The sequence below is a fragment of the Lucilia cuprina genome, chromosome 2, assembly GCF_022045245.1.
Source record: "Lucilia cuprina isolate Lc7/37 chromosome 2, ASM2204524v1, whole genome shotgun sequence".
Taxonomy (NCBI): Eukaryota; Metazoa; Arthropoda; class Insecta; order Diptera; family Calliphoridae; genus Lucilia; species Lucilia cuprina.
Genome location: NC_060950.1, coordinates 13,198,320 through 13,218,375, shown reverse-complemented (window position 1 = coordinate 13,218,375; position 20,056 = coordinate 13,198,320). Strand labels below are relative to the sequence as shown.

Sequence of the window (20,056 nt, the reverse complement as noted above, 5' to 3'; positions counted from 1 at the left end):
TGTTGGTGGGCAATTGGTAGTTAATATGACATAAATCATATGTAGTTTAAATAGTAGGCGCTAAATATTTCTGATAAGAGTATAAAAGTCTAACAAAATCTCTGTATTAAGAAGGTTTTAGGGGACCTTTATGTTTGGTATGCCGGCGGCTATGAGTAATTAAGTCATTCACATACTAAAACAACAATAATTTAGTTAATTATATTTAACAACACAAAAAGAGAGTGAAACTAAATAAGAGTAATACAAGAAACCTATTTTAACATAGAAGAGGGCAAAGTAGGTAGCTATATAGATACCCTTAGTTGGGCTCTACCACTTACATATTATACACCAGACATAATGTCACACATTTTTAGGTAAATTTGTTACACTCATTGTTGTAATTGTTGTAAATATTGTCTAGCTCACCACTAGCTAGCCAGCCAGCCATATAGAATCCCTATAAGTACTTGTGACCATTTTGAGAAATGAAGTAATCGTTTTTCGCTATTCGTGCTAAAAAGTACGCACCGCCAGCAATACCTTTTTAATTTTTTTGGTGTAAAAATAAATAAATTACAAAGTTTTATTGTAGAAAAGTTTAAGCTAAACAAAATCATTTAATAAAACACATAATTATGCTCTTATTAAGTCGAAGAGAGTTTAACTGATAACGGTAATAAACTAAAAAAAGAGAGCAAGCAATAAGCATGAAAAGAAAACAACTACAAAATTTAATTGATTGAAATAAAAGAGCAAGAAAAAAAACAGATTTTAGTGAATATAAAACTATTAATAAAAACGGACGTGTTTAAGAAAGCGGAAGTTAATTAAACAAGAAAAAACAAAAATATAATTAAATGTTTATTAAGTACTCGTGTTAAGCAAAAAAATGTGTTCAATTAACATAATGTTGTAATATTTATTAATAACAATTTGAATATAATTTCTTTAACCTTTCCCCCCACCCAAAAAAGGGACTCGCTGGTGATTTACAAAATCGCGAGACTTTGTTAGACGATTTACAGACGTCGGCAAAACCTTTAATCGAAACTTGTGATTTACAAATTGTTGAACAAATTGAATCTGCAGTTCAAGAAGCTGTAGTGGCCTGGAATGATACCTCCGATAATTTGCAAACGTTGTGTGAACGTTATCAACGTGCTGTAGAACTTTGGCATAAATATCGTAACGCATCGGCTCAAGTTAAAAACTACATTGAACAACAAATGGATACAGTTAAGACCTTCAATAAGCCCTTGGAATCGCTGCAACATGCCAAGGTAAGTTGTTTAATATTGTTTTATGAAAAAATTTAATTTAACATAAAGGCAGAAATGTTGAGCAAAAAACTTTGATGATAAGCAATTTGAATGAACTCTTTTTAATATAACGTTTTGTTTACATTAAAGCTTATCTGTTATAAATTATTTAAAAAAATATATATTATACACTTAGTCCCTTTAACAGCATCAAGAAATGATATTAATTTTTAAAGATATATACTTCTACATACATAAATATATTGGTTCAATGATAAAATTGTACATAATTACCCAAGTCTTTTTAAAATTTGCTAAACCCAGCAAAAAAACTTCTAATCTTAATATTTTAAATTTAAAAAACCGCAAACTTTTCGGCGCCCAACTGTTTGACCAAACACCTAGTAGCTATAGTATTAACATATTCAAATATTTTCAAAGCAAATTTACATAAATAAATATTCAGACATATTATGCATATATATGTATATACCGGTTTGTTTTAAACAAAAATATTGTGATTCGCTTAAAATAACCCAAAAATAAAATCTCATAAAAACAATCATATACTGAGTAATGAGTAAATTTTATAAAAATAAATATACATATGTTTTTAAAATGTATGTAATACCCAAATGTAATTATTAGGAAGCATTACTGAACAATAGAAAAGAATAATAGAACAACTTTTTTACGGTTAATAAGATTTAGAATTTACCCTACATGTGTTTAAATTTTACAAATTAGAAAAAAAAAACTGAAACAGAACTAAAGTAGAACTGAACTAGAACTGAACTAGAACTGAACTAGAACTGAACTAGAACTGAACTAGAACTGAACTAGAACTGAACTAGAACTGAACTAGAACTGAACCAGAACTGAACTAGAACTGAACTAGAACTGAACTAGAATTGAACTAGAACTGAACTAGAACTGAACTAGAACTGAACTAGAACTGAACTAGAACTGAACTAGAACTGATCTAGAACTGAATTAGAACTGAACTAGAATTTAACTAGAACTGAACTAGAACTTAACTAAAACTGAATTAGTGCTGAACTAGAACTAATACTATTAATGAAATAGAACTGAAGGACTTTTTTTAAAAACGATAACTCCAGAAGCATGTGTGTTTACTTTTATTATTAAAATTTGACGTCAGTCAAAGAACATATTTTCTTCTAATTCTGTTTAGATACCAATGACCACAAAATAACCCAGCAGGTTTTCAACTGTTCAATGTATCCTTTTTTAGAAAGTTCATCTGAATGTTTCACAAACCAGCTAACTTTGACTGTAAAAGATAAGACTTTTTCTTACATTAGTGTTTCTAGATAATCTGGATAATCTTACGCATTACTAATTCAGAAGCAGTCTATCGCTGGTGTTTATATATAATCTGTTGAAATATTATAGACTTTCGTCAAAGTACGGGCACTCCGAATTACTAGGTGTTTCATTCATATATGTACTTCTGACACACACTCGACCAAAAACGACTAATTATTTCGTAGGCCTGATGGCCTCACAAAACTACAACTTTACAAACAAAAACAAATACATATGAACATATATGTATGTATGGGTGTATATGTATGAAGTATAATTTAAGTTAGTGCGCCACTTGCCGTAGTGTTTCCACATATTGATTTAAGTTAAAATTGTATATGAGGTCATTGTAAGTCTGAAAATTCTAATATTTATTATTATTGTTGTTTGTAAAGAACAGGAAATACTATACTAACTAGCAACATAACACACTGATACAAATAAGGTGTAAATAGTATTTTTTTAGAATACCCCTAGCATTTGTTGCATGAACACAGCAAGTAGCAGCTAGACTCAAGTCAATTTAAAATATCATTATTAAATCGAAATTTAACATTTATTTTAGGATCTTGCCCAGGAAACACACTCGCCCAAGGAGTGTGAGGAACAATTGACGGTTTTAAGAAGTCATTTACAAACCCTGGCTAATACCGAAGAACAATTAAAACAATTGCGAGAACGTGACATAGAGTCACCCGCCGAAGAACTGCAATCTCGCGATGAAACCTCAATTATTGAAGTTTTGGAACTGTGGCAAAAGATCTTCCAGGACACGTTCCATGAATACCATCGTCTGTCGGCTAGATTGGTTCGCACACAAAACAGTACTGAAGCCTTCCGTTTGTGGCGTCAATATTTGCAACACGTACACTCCTTCCTCTCCAGTGCCATTCCCGAAGATTATACCGCTCTTAAAGAACAACAGCATTTGTGTGAGATTCATGAGAATCTAATGGTGTCACAGCAAAATGTTTTGGCTACCCATACAGAAGCTGAACAGCAAGTGGAGCCCGAGGTTAGTGAACAGTTTAAACAGCTAACCAACATGCACAATGAAACGCTGGCACGCATTACTCAGCGTAACAGTGAATTGGAGAGACGTATCAATATTTGGCGCACCTATAGACAAGATCTAACGGTACTATTGGAATGGCTAAAGGAACGTGAGAAGGATCGCAATGCTTTGCAATTAAGATATATACATCTGAAACGTTTGCCACGTCTGCGTCAGCGCTTGGATGAGCTAATCAATCAAGTGCCTGTAGGTGAACAAATGGCCTCTAAGCTTAAGGCTCAACAGCAAGAACTCATCAAATTCTGTGATGATGCCTTAGCTACTTCGGTGCGCATGGAACAGGCCAGTGTAGTGCAACGTGTAACAAATCTTAAGGCTGCTTTGGAAACCTGGTCTGGTTTCTTGCAAAAGATTAAGGATTTGGAACACAGCTATGAACAACAGCTAACAGAAGTACAAAATGATTTAGCTGTAGCCCAACAGTTAGTGCAAAAGACTGAAGAATCTCTACCCACCAATGCCGATGCCATACAAGAATGTTTGGGCCAACTTAGAGCCCAAAGAGTACAGCTATCCAAACATACTCCAACTCTGGAAAACCTAAATGTTTTACAAGAGGAACTTAAAGAATGTATTAGTCCCCATGACATGAAGACTATTAGACAAACAATCTGGATCTTGTGGCAACAGCATGCTGACTTAGACTATGAACTTTCTACTCTTATCAACAAAATAGAGGAAAGACTAATGCTGTTGGCCAACTTTAATAACCGTTACGAACGTTTATCCAAATGGTTGGATAAATTAGAGGAACGTTTGGAAAGAACTTCCGATATTTCTGCCATGGCTAATCCTGAGGAATTTGCCAAACAATTGGAAAAACAAATAAATACCGAACTAACACTCAGGGAACGTGATCGTGAATGGTTACTTTCCTCAGCCCGCGAAATAATGGAATTGTATGCCGACAATAGCCAACATAGTGAAACGGTTAGATCCGAAGTCCAGGAGAAATCCGATATGTTAATCGATAGATGGGATCGTGTGCGTTATTTGTGTAAACAACGCACTAACAAAATCAACGATTTAAAAATGACTTTACATAGACTGGAGGAAAGAATCGCATTACTCAGATCTTGGATGTTTGAGGTGGAATCTGAGTTGGGTAAACCTTTGACCTTCGATTCCTATACCCCGCCTGTTATTGAAAACAAACTGAAAGAACACGAAAAGGTGCAACGTTCCATAGAGCAAAAGTCTAGCAATGTGGGTGAGGTCTTAAACTTAGTAGAAATGTTGCTAAACGATGCCGATGCTTGGCGCAGCCATTTAAATACTGCCAATTTAGCATTGGCCGCCCAAAACCTGGAACAAAGATGGAAACATGTTTGCAGTCAATCGGCTGAAAGAAAACAACGTATTCTAACAGTTTGGAATATGATACAACAGTTGATTAAAATGACCACAGAAAATAAGAACTGGATACAAAATCAGGAAACTGAAATTGCTAACTTGGAAAGAGATCTCGATAAATTGAGCAAGGAACAAGTGCAGGAAAGACAACAATTGGTAGAGCAAAAACTTCAACAATTGGAAAGTCAACAGGGCAATTACAATCAATTAAGTCAAACATATGCCAAATTAACCTCCAGTTCCGGAGTAGATCCTGAAAATATACAAAAACTAACCATGCCCACTAAGATGATGTTAAGCAAATGGCGTCAGCTGCAACCTAGATGTCATGCCATAACTGACATCATTAATAAGGATTTGGCTTTGTATAGAAATTTCAAGAAAGCTCAAGATGAGGCTGTCAATACTTTACAACTTCTACACAATGATGTGGCTAAACTAAGCGAAATCCCTGGTAAATCTCCAGAGGAAGCAAAGAAAGCTCTTAAGCGTATAGAAAGTCTTGAAGGTAAATTACAAAAGGCCGAACAGCAGGTACAAGCTGCAGAACAATTGGCTACTGATGCCAAGGGCAAATTAAGAAAACAAGAAGACATTACCACCATAATGACACTGATTACACAATTGACTACCTTGTGGCGTGAAGTACAAACACGTATTGTAACAACAAAAACTGAATGGTTAGCCAAGGCAGTTCCCTTAGGAGTAGCAGCTGGTGAATCTCTAATTAGCGCTACCAAAGTGGGTGAGTCAGAAGCAGGCGTACAAGTCGATACGCTATCCAAACGCAAATTGCGCAAAGCACCCATGGTGCGTGAAACTTCTATAACTGCCAAAGATGCCTATATAATGGAATTGGAAACTGCCATCACCGAATGCCAGAGTAATTTAGATGATTTACAAAAGACAATTTGTGATAAGACACGCAAACCGGGTCCACAAAAAATGTCCAAACTCTTGGGCAATGCACAATCATCGACAGAGCTGGTCAAACATTTAAGTCAAATGCTATTAAGTGAATGTAATGCCTCCAATAAGGATGCCCAAACAGACACTGTGGCAGAGCTAACGCTGCGCTTCGATACTTTGCAATCGCAATGGAAGGCGCGTCAGCAACACGATCAAAATGCAAGGTAAGTGGTGTTTTTGGAAAGATTTTATTGTTATTTTGCTTTTCTTTTATTAAAAAAACTTACTGAATATATTGATACTTAAGCTTTAAGTAATTAAAAGTATTGTATTGAGTTGTATCAACATTTCAGTAGTTTTTTTGGTGCTTCAATAACGGTGTTGGATACTAACTTTTGTTTTTATATATATATTTTTTCTTGCTTTATTCAAAATCATTACATTTGTACACAAATGAACCAATTCCAAAATAATAATATCACATCCACACATACACGCTTTATCTGGCCTTTAGCAACTTACCCATTGCTTCCAAGTATAGTTGTACACAGTAAGTTTTATTTATATCATACACCATCAAAGTTATTTTATATAGAAATTTTGGAAAATTTCACATTTTTGCTGAATTATTAAAAGATTTCGAATGGAGTTTTCAAAATCTTCTTATTGGTTTTAAGAAACTTTTAGTTGTAATTGACAAGTTTTTAATCTAAAATCTAAAACATAGATCATTATAAAGTCATAGAAGATCCTTTGAAAGATCTGAGACAACGCAATAACATTTTCAAAGGATTTTCAAAAGTTTCTAGTTGTAGTTGAGAAATTTCAAAAGTTTTGAATGATCTCTTATATTGAATCACATATAAAACCAATGAAGAGATCTTCTGAAAGATCTGCTGCATCACTATATTTCGAAAGTTTTTAGTTGTAGTTGAGAAATTTCGAAAGTTTTGAATGATATTGAATCACAGATCAAACCAATAAAAAGATCTTCTGAAAGATCTGCTTTAACAAGATCTTGAATCTATGAAAAAGTCTAGTCAGCAAGAATGTGAAATTTTCATTTCAAACATACATTTACATATAGTATTTGAGTTATTTCATACTTAAACTATTGGTTCTTGGACACTAAACCCTAAAAATGGCCTTACAAAGCCAAATTGGACATTAATTTCCAAGAGTCATTAACTTAAATTACAACATATTAATTAAGTTATATAAACAAATCAATTAACCCCAATTATTTTCTAAAATTTCATCAAAATTCTAATCTCTTTACTTTCTCTTTCAATAAAAAAAAAACAGCGAGATCGGTCGACTGACATGTCCGCTCTGTACACAACGCAACTGGCAACAAATCGACAATGATCTCTGGCGTCTCGAACAATGGTTACAATTTGCCGAAGGCACACAAAAATCACAGGCATCACCACCCTCAAATATCGAGCTACTCGAAGATGTGGTACAAGATCATCGCGAATTTTTGCTCGATTTAGAAAGTCACAAATCCATCATCTCCTCGCTAAATGTGGTGGGCGATCATTTGGCCACACACACTATGGATCATGAAAAGGCAAGACAGTTGAGAGCACGTCTCGAACAGGATAATGAACGTTGGAATAATGTCTGTATTAATGCCACTAAATGGCAGGGACTATTGCAGACGGCACTTATGGGTAATAGTGAATTCCATGCCATCATCGATGAGCTATGTACTTGGCTGCAACAAACCGAGGCTAATATTAAGGCTTCCGAACCTGTCGATCTAACAGAAGATCGTGCCATACTCAAGGCTAAATTTGATAAATTCAAAGAATTACGTGCCGAATTGGAACGTTGTGAACCGCGTGTTGTTAGTCTACAAGATGCAGCCGATCAGTTGCTTAAAACTGTCGAAGGTTCAGAGGCTGAATCATCACAAACTTATGCCAGGTAAGTTGGCTAAAGGCCAAATTATAGGGGCGGCACGATTGAAATTTTCAACGGGGATTTAAGCATTTAAATTGTAAATGTGTTGTTGTCGTATTTAAAACAAATAATAATAAAAATAATAATGTTGTTGTATGTAGTAATGTAGTGTAGTAAGTAGTTTGTATATTCTGGTAGTTTTAATAAAGTAGTTGCAAAATCTACTTACTCTCTTTGTAGTTTAATAATGGCGATGATTTCGAGATTTATTTTTTCATGATATTTTTCTTTTTATTTTATTCTTATTCTTCTTTTAGCTGTTCTCTACGTTTTCGTTTTACACAAGCAATTGTTATACGTGTGTATTTTTTAATTTTTTTCTAAAAATTTTTTGTTTTAGTTTTGTTTTTTAAACATTACACTCAAAAAACAATGTGTTATTAGTGACATATGCCTGTGATAACATTATGATCTCTTCCCCGCGTGCCTATGATATTATCGATAAAAAGCAGGCATCGGCAAAGAGCAAAACAAAGAGCTCACTTAAGTGTGCTAGAGTTATCATAAAAGAGCTCTTAGCCTACCTCTACTTTAAAGCTGATATCGGCAAAGAACTCTCTCTTAAGCCCATACCTATACAGAAACAAACCCTCGCAAAGAGCTCTCTTAGTACTTAGTTGGTTATCTTTGCTTTAAAGCAGCCATAGGTAAGGAGTAAGACTTTGCTCTCTTAATAGCTTCACGTCTTGTTTTCACACATACTTAAGCTCATACTTATACAGAAACAAATCCCCTGCAGAGAGCTCTTTTGTACTTAGTTGCTTATCTTTGCTTTAAAGCAGCCATAGGCAGGGAGTAAGACTTTGCTCTCTCAATAGCTTCACATCTTGTTTTCACACATACTTAAGCTCATACTTATACAGAAACAAACCCCCAACAGAGAGCTCTCTTAGTACTTAGTTGCTTATCTTTTCTTTAAAGCAGCCATAGGCAGGGAGTAAAAACTTTGCTCTCTCATTGATTGATTAGCTTTTTATACATGTGCTCGCACATACAAATTTCCCAAAATCAAAAGTACAAACAAGACTGCACTTGTATTACTCTTTGCCGATGTCTGTTTTTAGTTGCAACTGTCGCAATTAAGAGATCATTATGTTTTGCTCTGATAATTAAAGATTTAACACGGCATGTTCAAGAAACAAAAGGTGTCAACTTGCAGATACTTTAATTTACTTCAAACAAATGTATTTAAGATCTGACAAGTAAATGTTTTAAAAATACCTACCATTCAAAACAGTTTAGGTATTTTTCAAAATAGTTATTCAAACTGCCACATCGCCACTCAATACAGTTTTCAAACTGCACTTAAACATATGTCAGTTTATACCTCATACTGTTCAAAACCCTTTTTGAATATAAACTACTTATAAATACATACAAATCTATTGAAATGTTGCTTTAAATTAAGATCTTCATATCAAGTCCTTCTTATATATATCGTTTTCTCATAAAAGTCGAAAGTGTTTTCATATCATTGTATTGACATTTACAAATTTCAATTGTGTTTTTTGTTATATTTATCTATTTGTTTAATTGCAATTGTTTTAATTTTTTATTAAATTAGCTTTAACTTAAATTTTCAACCTTTTTAATCATTCTTATCCATTTTCCATTTACAAAAAAAAATCGTTTTGTTTTGTCTTACCATTACCTTAAAAATTTTTCCAAATTATTTGCTTTTTTTATACATACATATAAAATACAACCAAAATGTCTTGCGTTTTTAAATTCCTGCACATTTTTTTTTCAAATAAACTTAATTTACTTTATTTTTTGCAATTTTTGTTTGAACTCGAAATTTTTTCGTCCGCCCATTCTAACCCCTCATTTACCTTTAAATTCAAGAGCTTTACAACACCAGCATTAAATTTAAGAACCCTTTCTAGGCTAACCGATCTGCGTTTCCGCTTACAATCCCTAAGACGTTTATCGGGCATTTATATAGTAAAACTTGGTGCCGTTTTGGGTGTTGATGGTGATAATCTGGGAGTCTCCTTACATATGTTGTCTAATGAGGTAAGTTCTATAAATTAATGATAACTTTTGTTGCGATAATGATTTTTAACTTAAATTGAGAAAAAACAAATTATTTATTTTATGCACTTATAGATTTTGAAAAAAATTAAAGAAAATTAGTTTGTTTCCTAGATTGTGGCATAACAATTGGAAGTAATTGAGAAATATTGAAATATTTGTATTTGTTTGAAAATTTTTTCTAAACTCTCTTGTTTTCCAGTTGTTATTCATCGATCTTTGGTTGATTAAGGCACAGTATAGAAAGTTGAACTTCATTTATATTTTATTTATAGTTAAATTATTTTTTTTAAACGATTCGAAATGGAAGGGCATTTATTTTTAAATGATTTATTCTAGTTAGGTTCTAATTCAGTTCTAGTTCAGTTCTAGTTTAGTTCTATTTCAGTTCTAGTTCAGTTCTAGTTCAGTTCTAGTTCAGTTCTAGTTCAGTTCTAGTTCAGTTCTAGTTCAGTTCTAGTTCAGTTCTAGTTCAGTTCTAGTTCAGTTCTAGTTCAGTTCTAGTTCAGTTCTAGTTCAGTTCTAGTTCAGTTCTAGTTCAGTTCTAGTTCAGTTCTAGTTCAGTTCTGGTTCAGTTCTAGTTCAGTTCTAGTTTAGTTCTGGTTCAGTTCTAGTTCAGTTCTAGTTCAGTTCCACTTCAGTTCTAGTTCAGTTCTAGTTTAGTACTAGTTCAGTTCTAGTTCCAAGTTCTAGTTCAAGTTCTAGTTCAAGTTCTAGTATAGCTCTAGTTCAGTTCTAGCTCAGTTCTAGTTCAGTTCTAGTTTAGCAGTGGTTCAGTTCTAGCTCAGTTCTGGTTTAGTTTTAGTTCAGTTCTAGTTTAGTTTAGTTCTAGTTCAGTTCTAATTCTGTTCTAGTTATTTTCATGTCTTGTTTTAGTTAAGTTTTTATTCTGTTCTAGTTAAGTTCTAGTTCCACATTTCTTCCAGAAGAGTTGCTCCTTAAATCTATACTGTGCCTAATACATACAAAAAAAGAAGTAATTAGGTTATATATTAAGTTTTAGTTAAGAACTTTTATGATTTACTTTAAACAATTTTTATTTTTATAATTTATTTATTTATGTTTTATTTTTTTTTATAATTTATTTTTGAAACAGCTTTTGGATCAATCTGTAACTTCATTACCTTCTTCCTCTTCTATGCAGGCTGCCGCACCAAACACTGATAATGCAAAGTAAATATTGTTGTCTAAAGTAGTGGTAGTTTAAAAAAAAAAAAATTAAGTTTTTTTTTCAAGAAATAATTAATAATTTTATGCACTTAAAAACACCATTTTATAACTAGTGTTTTAGAAAAATGTTTATTTAAATTTTTTTTATAATATTTTTTATTTAAAGAAAACTAATTTTATGTTTATTTTGTTTTTGTTCAAAAAAAATAAATAATTAGCGCTCTCGAGGGCGATGCTGTAGATGGCGATGTCATAAATACCACCGTACTTGCACGAGGCGCACGCTTCCTCGGACGTGTTGCTCGTGCCTCACTGCCCATACAAGCGCTCATGTTACTGTTGTTGGGTGTTGCCACACTTGTGCCCCACGGTGAAGACTATACCTGCATGTTTTCAAACACTTTTGCCAGAAGTCTAGAGCCTATGTTGTCGTATCCTAATGGACCGCCACCGGTATAAGTAATATAAAATGCAAACTTCTCGTTAAAACAATAAACTTTTAGTATTGTAAGATAAAAGATAATTTTATGTAAAAAAAAGAAAAGAATTGAAACTGTTGATAATTGGTATTTCTGTGAAGAAATTAAAAAAAAAAGAAAACTAAATTTGTAAATTATAAATATTGTAGTAATGTCTGTAAATGTAAATTTTTTTCACAAAATTTTTGTATGTAGTTTTAAATTAAATATTTTTTTTGTTGTTTTTGGAGGCAAAGAAAAAAATCTCCGTAAAGTAAAGTATGTGGAAAAAAAATTCAATATTTGTAAATTTTAAGGAATGCTTTAAACAAAAGAAAAAAAAAGACGCGACATTTATAAATTATTTATTCGTACTAGAAAAAAAATTAAAAAAAAAACAAAAAAAGAAATTATATACGAAACGCACATTATAAAACAAACGACATAAACAGAACTATATTTTATATGAAACGAAATTATACAGAATCTAAAAGTGTTTTTAAATAACATTATCGTGGAACATTTTGTTATTTAAAACACAAAAAAAAATCAAAATATTTAAAACTAAAAAGCAATTTGTTTTCAACAGTTAAAACTAAACTTTAAGTTTTGCTTTAAAATTAAACACCCTCCAAAATCTTATGGCCCAGTTAAAAAGCAAGTTTCTAAAACATAACAAAACTCAAATTAAAATAAATCTCCCAAAATTTCCTAGAGTTTTAAAATTTATGTTTAAATTAGGAAAACTAAACAAATATTATTTACTCTCCAGGTAATATAAGTTTTAGAATTTTCCTAATTATAGAAACTCTTTTAAAAACACATTCCCTTAAAAAAAAAATTCTAAAGCAAAAAAAACTTTAAGTTTGTTTAGCTGTTAAAAAGAAAATTGCTTAAAAAAAATTTAAAATTATTAGAAAAATAAAAAAAGAAAAATTAAAATCAAATAAACGAAGCAGCAAGTGTCCTATGCCGGTGCTAAACCAACAATAAAATTAATTAACAAAAAAATTATAACAAAAAAATAAACGAAAATAAATGTTACTATTTGTAAAAAACACTTAATCTTTTTTCCTTTAAACAAAACAAAAAAAAAAACAAAAAAGATTAATTGTATACAAAATTATAATAAAATTAAAACATTTATATAAAACAAACTCCCTCCATAAGCATATTATCTAATAATTAATTTTTAATTTAATTTAATTTTTTTTTTTTAATTTCTTTGGCACTTTAAAAACTTGCTGTTTTAAAACTCTTACTTGTTTTGTTTCTTAGTTTTGTATTGTTTGATGAAAAAAAAGAAAATACTTATTTAAATGTTATTATATTATTACTTATTAATTTTATAATTTTAAGTGTTTTATTATATATATACATATACTTTCTTTTTTAAAAAACTAATTTCTTTACCATTGTAACTCTTTAAAACAAATGGTAAACAATTGTTATACTTTATATTGCTTTTATTATTTGTAATTTTTTTATTTTTGTTTATTATGTTAAACTTTTTTAAATATTATTATTCTCCTCCTTATTATTAAATTAACATTATTATTATTATTACAAATAAAAAAAAAATATCCCATATAATATTACCATGTTATACATATAAAAATTAATTAAAAAAAAAAACAAAATATATATTCACCTTTTTTCTATAAAAGATATAAAATAAATAAAAATGCAATAAAAATGTATTATTAAAAAATTAATAATAAAATGTTTATTATTTTATAGGGTTTTATGTTCAATAACACTTATTTTCTTATTTTAAGAACTTTATTCAAACATTTGTTTTATCTGTCACTTGACAATTCAAAACTGAAACTTTTAAAGTTTTTCTTAAGTGGCCCTTATTTGGATGCTATGACTAATTGTAAGAAAATCCGAGAAATTATAGTTCAGCTATAGCACAGTTCTGGTTCTGTTTTAGTTTGGTTCTAGTTCAGTTTAAGTTCAGTTATAATTAGGTTACTTCTAGTTCAGTTCTGGTTCATTTCTAGTTCAGTTCTATTTCAGTTCTAGTTATGTTCTAGTTCAAATCTAGTTCAGTTCTAGTTCTGTTCTAGTTCAGTTCTAGTTCAGTTCTAGTTCAGTTCTAGTTCATTTCTAGTTCAGTTCTAGTTCAGTTCTAGTTCAGTTTTAGTTCATTTCTAGTTCAGTTCTAATTCAGTTCTAGTTCAGTTCTAGTTCGGTTCTAGTTCAGTTCTAGTTCAGTTTTAGTTCAGTTCTAGTTCAGTTTTAGTTCGGTTCTAGTTCAATTCTAGTTCAGTTTTAGTTCAGTTCTAATTAAGTTCTAGTTCAGTTCTAGTTCAGTTTTAGTTCAGTTCTAGTTCAGTTCTAGTTCAGTTCTAGTTCAGTTTTAGTTCATTTCTAGTTCAGTTCTAATTCAGTTCTAGTTCAGTTCTAGTTCGGTTATAGTTCAGTTCTAGTTCAGTTTTAGTTCAGTTCTAGTTCAGTTTTAGTTCGGTTCTAGTTCAATTCTAGTTCAGTTTTAGTTCAGTTCTAGTTAAGTTCTAGTTTAGTTCTAGTTCAGTTTTAGTTCAGTTCTAGTTCAGTTCTAGTTCAGGTTTAGTTCGGTTCTAGTTCAATTCTAGTTCAGTTCTAGTTATGTTCTAGTTCAGTTGTAGTGCAGTTCTAGTTCAGTTCTAGTTCAGTTCTAATTCAGTTCTAGTTCAGTTCTAGTTCAGTTCTAGTTCAGTTCTAGTTAGTTATATTATAAAAGAACACAAAAACTAGGATTAATCGATGTCAAGATGACAATATCTCTCAATATGAGGTTTCATTCGAATTCCGCACAGCAAAATCTTTTAACAAAGTGAACTTTAACCTCTGGACTTTTTTACAATCTTGTTGACTAATGTATTCTTCCAAACGACACTGCTTTATCCACTTCATTTGATACGCAAAAAATATGTAATTTTATTGAAAGCTAATTTTTATTGCATAACTTCAGGCTTAAGATTTTAAATTACACATTAGTGTTGCCGGACTAGGAAAATTTGCCGGTGATTAAAGATTTTTCTAAACATTTCGAAGATATAATTTATTTTCTACAAATCCTGAGAATGGTCTTAAATATTTACTTCTTTTTTTTGTAAACTTCTTTAACGAACAGATAAAACAGTTCAGTTTCTAATGTTTTTAGATTATTTCCCAACACTACCATTCCAAAAATCCATAAAGTCAAATCAACAAATCAAAATAAAGTGTACAAATGTTTGAAACAATACCCAAAATACGTATATTTATAAATTTTCTTCTAACTTTGGAAATATGTCTGGGTCTAGCGATTATAACGGTAACTTGGTTTTATCAAAAACTTTTGGCGGCATTTCTAACGGATTCAGAAGACGTAATATTAACATCAAAGTTCTTTAATGCCTACATTTTGGGCTTTCAGTTGTTTGCCTCATTTTTGTGTGCTCTCTCGATGTGGAGCAGTTTATGGCCTCGACGTTATACGGAAAATATACAACTTTTATTAGGTGTTTGGTTGGTTTATTGTTTTTTAATTGTGGCTTGTGGTGCCGCCACAATTTGGTCATTGCTTGGCAGTACTGGTACTCTTTCGAAAGAAACAGAATACATATTGCTAAAGGGTATAGATAATTATTATTTAAATCCTGAGTGGAAATTTCTTTGGGATAAATTGCAATACTCTAAGGAATGTTGTGGTGTTTATAACTATACCGATTGGATGCAGGCTTCTTGGATGTCGGAAAATATACGGGAATATCGTGAGGCAATGTTTGATATTCACATCATGCCCGAATATGATATGTGTACTACCACAGAATGTTCTCCTGATTACTTTGATAATGATAACAGTGATCAATTAGGGAATCAACTGGAATATCCAAATACAGCACCTTCATATGGCACTAAAAACCAAATGTATGGGTAGGATTTTGGGAAATTAAGGAAATAAATATTTTCATTCGAATTTTGTTTTTTCTAGGCAGCAAATATTGGCTCCCTATGCTTGCTGTAAGCACAACAGTTCATCCTGTTATGTCAACTATATGCCACATTTGAAAAGATCTTCTAGTGATGGTAACCATTTGCCACATTTAAATTTAACAGATATTAATACGAAAGGATGTTTTGCACTATTCACCCGTCAGCTTTCAAATATAATGAATTTACTTTTTATTCTCATATTGGTGGCAGTTGTTATAGATGTAAGTGATTTAATTTAATTATTATCACCCATGTTCAATTTACTTTTCTTATTAATATTTAGATTTTAATATGTTGTCTCACAAAATATCTAATGGCTACCAACTATTTGAGAAGCTATCGGGAGTTTAATAACGATTTATGTATGTTCGATGATGAGGGAAATGCTTTAGTGGTTATAAAATGTCCTCCAAAGGTGAAGTGCATAACATTAGAGGAACCCAATACTTTTTCAGGATCCGATATACCTAATATAGTATCAAGTACGGAGGCTTGTCCATGTTGTAATAATAGCAAGGAAAATGTTGTGGATCCGGATGGTCGCTTAAAGCCCAAAACGAAAAATAACTCTTATTTTGTACACTAGTTTTAAGTTGGAATTATAAAATATAGTTCTTATATTTAATATATAGCTTTAAAAAACAGATTGTACAATTTTTATATCGAAATGGACTCATTCTGTAGAACTAAACTAGAACTGAACTAGAACTGAACTAGAACTGAACTAGAACTGAACTAGAACTGAACTAGAACTGAACTAGAACTGAACTAGAACTGAACTAGAACTGAACTAGAACTGAACTAGAACTGAACTAGAACTGAACTAGAACTGAACTAGAACTGAACTAGAACTGAACTAGAACTGAACTAGAACTGAACTAGAACTGAACTAGAACTGAACTAGAACTGAACTAGAACAGTACTAGAACTGAACTCGAACTAAACTGTTAAATTGTTGTTAAATTTCTTCCAAAAAAATCGTTTTAATCACACTCTACTGTTTTTTCCAGTTACTATGGCCACATGTTTACCAATAAAAACTTTTCGAACTTGTTGACATAATTTTTTGCTGTTTTAAACAATTTGGAAACACCGAACACTTGTCAACAATGTCAAAAATTTTCATTTTCAAATTGTGTTGAAAAAAATTCAGAACTGAATTTGATAATTTTAAAAAATATATAAGAAAATGGCTGAAGATAATTCTGATAAATATGATGCAGCTGAATTAGATAGTTTAAAATCATCCGATGAGGAGGGTAAGTTTTTTTAAATAAAATCTTTCAAAATTTAAAGAAAAAATGATAAATTTCTTTGTGAAAGGAATTTTCACCTCTTTTGATCTTTTCGAACCCTTGCATTTTAACCGAAACGAATTTATCTGCAAACTTTTTGATATATGTATAACATTTTGTCTAGAGATGCTTTCGCGCGCTTCTATAGTAATTTTCGACTTAATAGAAAAATCATAAAATTACTATAAAAATGTATAATTCTTAGAACTAGGATTAATTTTTTTTCTAAATATTTTATATTTGAAAAACAATTTCAATTTAATTCCACTGGAATTATTCCAGTTGGATTAACTATCGTAATCTGAATCTTAAGGATAATTTATAGAACCCATTTTTTCTTCATCCACAGCTGAAACAAATGTTAAGGATCAAGAGCAAACAGTCACCGAAATACCCCAACCCAAGTATACGGATGAAGAACTTATCAAACTAGTCGACTATGTGCAGCGCATGACAATGCTTTTTGCTCTCGATCATCGTGATTGGACCGAGAGTACACTCGATATGATAAGACGTTGGATAATGGAAGTTAATGAACCTTTATTAACCATATTCTATGATGCCAATAAATTAACAGCCTGTTTGGGATTTCCCATTGCTCCAGTGGCAGATCTTACTTATTTTAGTCGAGCACCTAATTGTATGTTTACCGTCGACGGCTTTCACGATGAAGTTAATTTCGGCACTATACACGAAGATGTAGATTTTTGTTTGCTTAAGGTTTTACAATTTGTTTACGCTCCCATATTTAGTAATTATACCGATTGGAATGAGAATGTAAAGTCGAGATTTTGTCAGGCCATGGATCGTTTTTTGTCTTATCTGACAAATTTGAATTCCAAAATGGCAGGCATGACTTTACTGTATATACCCTATGTGGTGAAACAAATGGAGCGTGAAAATGTGGCTCATGATAGGGAATTTGTTAAGAATATGGAATCAATTGTAGTGTTCTGGACAAATCAGATTAGAACTTTACTAAGTGATAAGGTTCTGGTGGTACCTCACGATTTGGTGGTACTGCAAGAGGAATATGAATTTTGGTTGTATAGATGTAAGTATATGAAAAACTTTTTATGAGTAAAATTGATTCGATAAGTTCTTCTCATTTTAAAGTTGAAGTTTTACATGGCATCGAGACCCAATTGGATCAGGAGGATGTGCAAAATATTATTAAAGTTTTAAGAGCTTCTCATTCGGTTTATATTAAACTGATTGATGCTTTAATTAGTGAATGTCATTTGGAGGTGGAGGAAGCTAAATCGAATATAAAATATCTGCATTTATTAGTTCAGCCCTGTGCCCAAATCGAAAACGCCAAAAGCCCCGCTGAGGTGCCGGCACTTTTGCCGCGCATTATAAATTTTATACGTTATATATGGTTGAATTCCCCCTTCTATAATAGAAAGGACTTGATCACCAATCTGTTTCGAAATCTAAGCAATCAAATAATACGTTTTTGTGTGGCCCAAACTAATGTGGATGTGATATTGCAGGGAAAGTCACGATTTGGCATTAAAATGTGCAATATGTCCATAGATTGTTGTCTTTCCTATAAGGCGATTTATGAGCGCATGAGCAAAACTCTAGTGGAAACAACACCCAAATTAGGTTGGGATCTAGACAATGCCATGATCTTTAATCATGTAGATGCCTTTATTGAGAGATTAAACGATCTTATAGACATTTGTGAATCCATGATAGTTTTCGCACGTTTGGATGAAGATGAAGCTATACCTAGGCCACGTTTTGGCGGTACTAATGGCAAGGAGTTTGAGAAAACTGCCGAAGGTGTGGAAACTGAATTTCTGCAATTACTTACGGCCTTGAAAACTGATTCAAAGGATTTGATTTTAAATGTACACAAAAATAGCTGGTATTTAGAAGTTCTCAAATATCGACGCACCATACAAAGTTTAGAGGAAACTATACAACGGCTTATGTCGAATGCCTTTCAAAGTGTTTGCAACATAGAAGAGGCTTTAGAGGTCTTGAACGTTATATTATTTTACTCCTATCGTTCTACCATAAGAAAAACCTATTTAAATATGGCCAGCAAAGTGTGGAATATGTTTGTTAATGAAATGAATTCGACCTCGAAAATGCTTATGGATCGTGTTAAGGTGCATGAATCGTGGTTAAACTATTATGCCTCTCGAGCAGTAGCCTATCGTATTAGTATCGAACGTTTGCAGTGGCTAAGGGATCGTCTTAAGAATTCCCACTGGCTACCAGCAGTACCCGAAGCTGCCGGAGCTTTAGCCAAATTTGAGAATGTTAAAAAAGATTTTCAACTAGCCTCACGCAAAACATTTGAAGACTGGGTTAAGAACTGCAGCAGCACTAATTTGCTGGGCCGTTTAGAGCGTACTCTTCTAGTGAGAAGTAAAATCAAAAAAGGTCTGCTAGAATGCAACATAGATCGTTCGGTCTTAAACATATGTCAACAGGCACAACATTTCGAACAACTAGGATTTCAAATACCCAGTACCATACGTAAACTTTATGAAAAATATGCCACATTAAATTTTGTCTATAACAGTGTCATAACCGTTTGCATGGACTACAATCGTATATTGACCGCTTTGTCGGAAGATGAACGTAAACTATTTCGTGCCCTAATACAATCTTGTGATCGTAAAATTGCACCCGGTCTCTTTAAATTGACTTGGGGTGGAGAGTTTAGTGATGCCTATATAGTGGATTGTGCTAAACATACCACAAAGTTACAGACTTCTTTGGATATCTATAAACGAGCTAATCTTAATATAAGAAAAATTTGTGAACAGATTTGTGATACGCCTCTATTGAAGTTTACCTTGTCGGGTGCTGTGGAGTTGTCAGTTTTTGAATTGAATATATCGGCTTTTAATCGCCGGGCAACTAATGAAATATTAAATTTATATGATACGATTATAGATTTACTTTTTGCGGTATTTAAGGAGTTTCAATATGTTATAGAAGAGGTAAGTTTCTTAGATTCATAAGTTTTCGTTTACGAGTTTTTATTGTTAATTTATTTGACGGTACTAATCAAGATACTATGGTTCTCTAGATTTATCAGATTCCTTTTGCCCGATTTTGTACAGTTGTGCCCTAGATAATAGATTAGACTATATACTGGACTATAGACTAGACTATAGACTAGAATATAGACTAGACTTTAGACTAGACTTTAGACTAGACTATAGACTAGACTATAGACTAGACTATAGACTAGACTATAGACTAGACTATAGACTAGACTATAGACTA

General features: G+C 32.0%; 3 protein-coding genes across 4 annotated transcripts in view; all 3 read left to right on the top strand.

Annotated features, from left to right (window-relative positions):
- LOC111680682 (nesprin-1) overlaps window positions 1-11,785 on the top strand; it is a 147,794-nt gene extending 136,009 nt beyond the window's left edge. Inside the window, exons 20-26 of the mRNA XM_046947714.1 lie at window positions 960-1,282; window positions 1,395-1,401; window positions 3,139-6,134; window positions 7,216-7,842; window positions 9,753-9,894; window positions 11,009-11,085; window positions 11,301-11,785. Coding sequence (XP_046803670.1) covers window positions 960-1,282; window positions 1,395-1,401; window positions 3,139-6,134; window positions 7,216-7,842; window positions 9,753-9,894; window positions 11,009-11,085; window positions 11,301-11,541 — 4,413 coding nt within the window. The 3' untranslated portion in view covers window positions 11,542-11,785. The remainder of the gene's footprint in view (window positions 1-959; window positions 1,283-1,394; window positions 1,402-3,138; window positions 6,135-7,215; window positions 7,843-9,752; window positions 9,895-11,008; window positions 11,086-11,300) is intronic.
- A 2,934-nt stretch (window positions 11,786-14,719) lies between these two features.
- On the top strand, window positions 14,720-16,125 carry LOC111680686. Of its 2 annotated transcripts, none has more exons than XM_046956470.1 (3): window positions 14,720-15,440; window positions 15,505-15,727; window positions 15,790-16,125. In XM_046956470.1, the coding sequence occupies exons 1-3, from the start codon at window positions 14,761-14,763 to the stop codon at window positions 16,090-16,092; spliced, it is 1,206 nt and encodes a 401-aa protein (XP_046812426.1). In that variant the 5' UTR covers window positions 14,720-14,760; the 3' UTR covers window positions 16,093-16,125. The 2 variants fall into 2 exon arrangements, with proteins under 2 accessions (XP_046812426.1, XP_023298155.2); XM_023442387.2 differs by having other exon boundaries at window positions 14,720-15,446.
- Window positions 16,126-16,595: 470 nt separating this feature from the next.
- Window positions 16,596-20,056, top strand: part of LOC111680689 (dynein axonemal heavy chain 2) — a 15,625-nt gene continuing 12,164 nt past the window's right edge. The window contains exons 1-3 of the mRNA XM_023442390.2: window positions 16,596-16,765; window positions 17,151-17,855; window positions 17,918-19,767. Of these exons, the coding sequence (XP_023298158.2) occupies window positions 16,696-16,765; window positions 17,151-17,855; window positions 17,918-19,767 (2,625 nt within the window). The 5' untranslated portion in view covers window positions 16,596-16,695. The remainder of the gene's footprint in view (window positions 16,766-17,150; window positions 17,856-17,917; window positions 19,768-20,056) is intronic.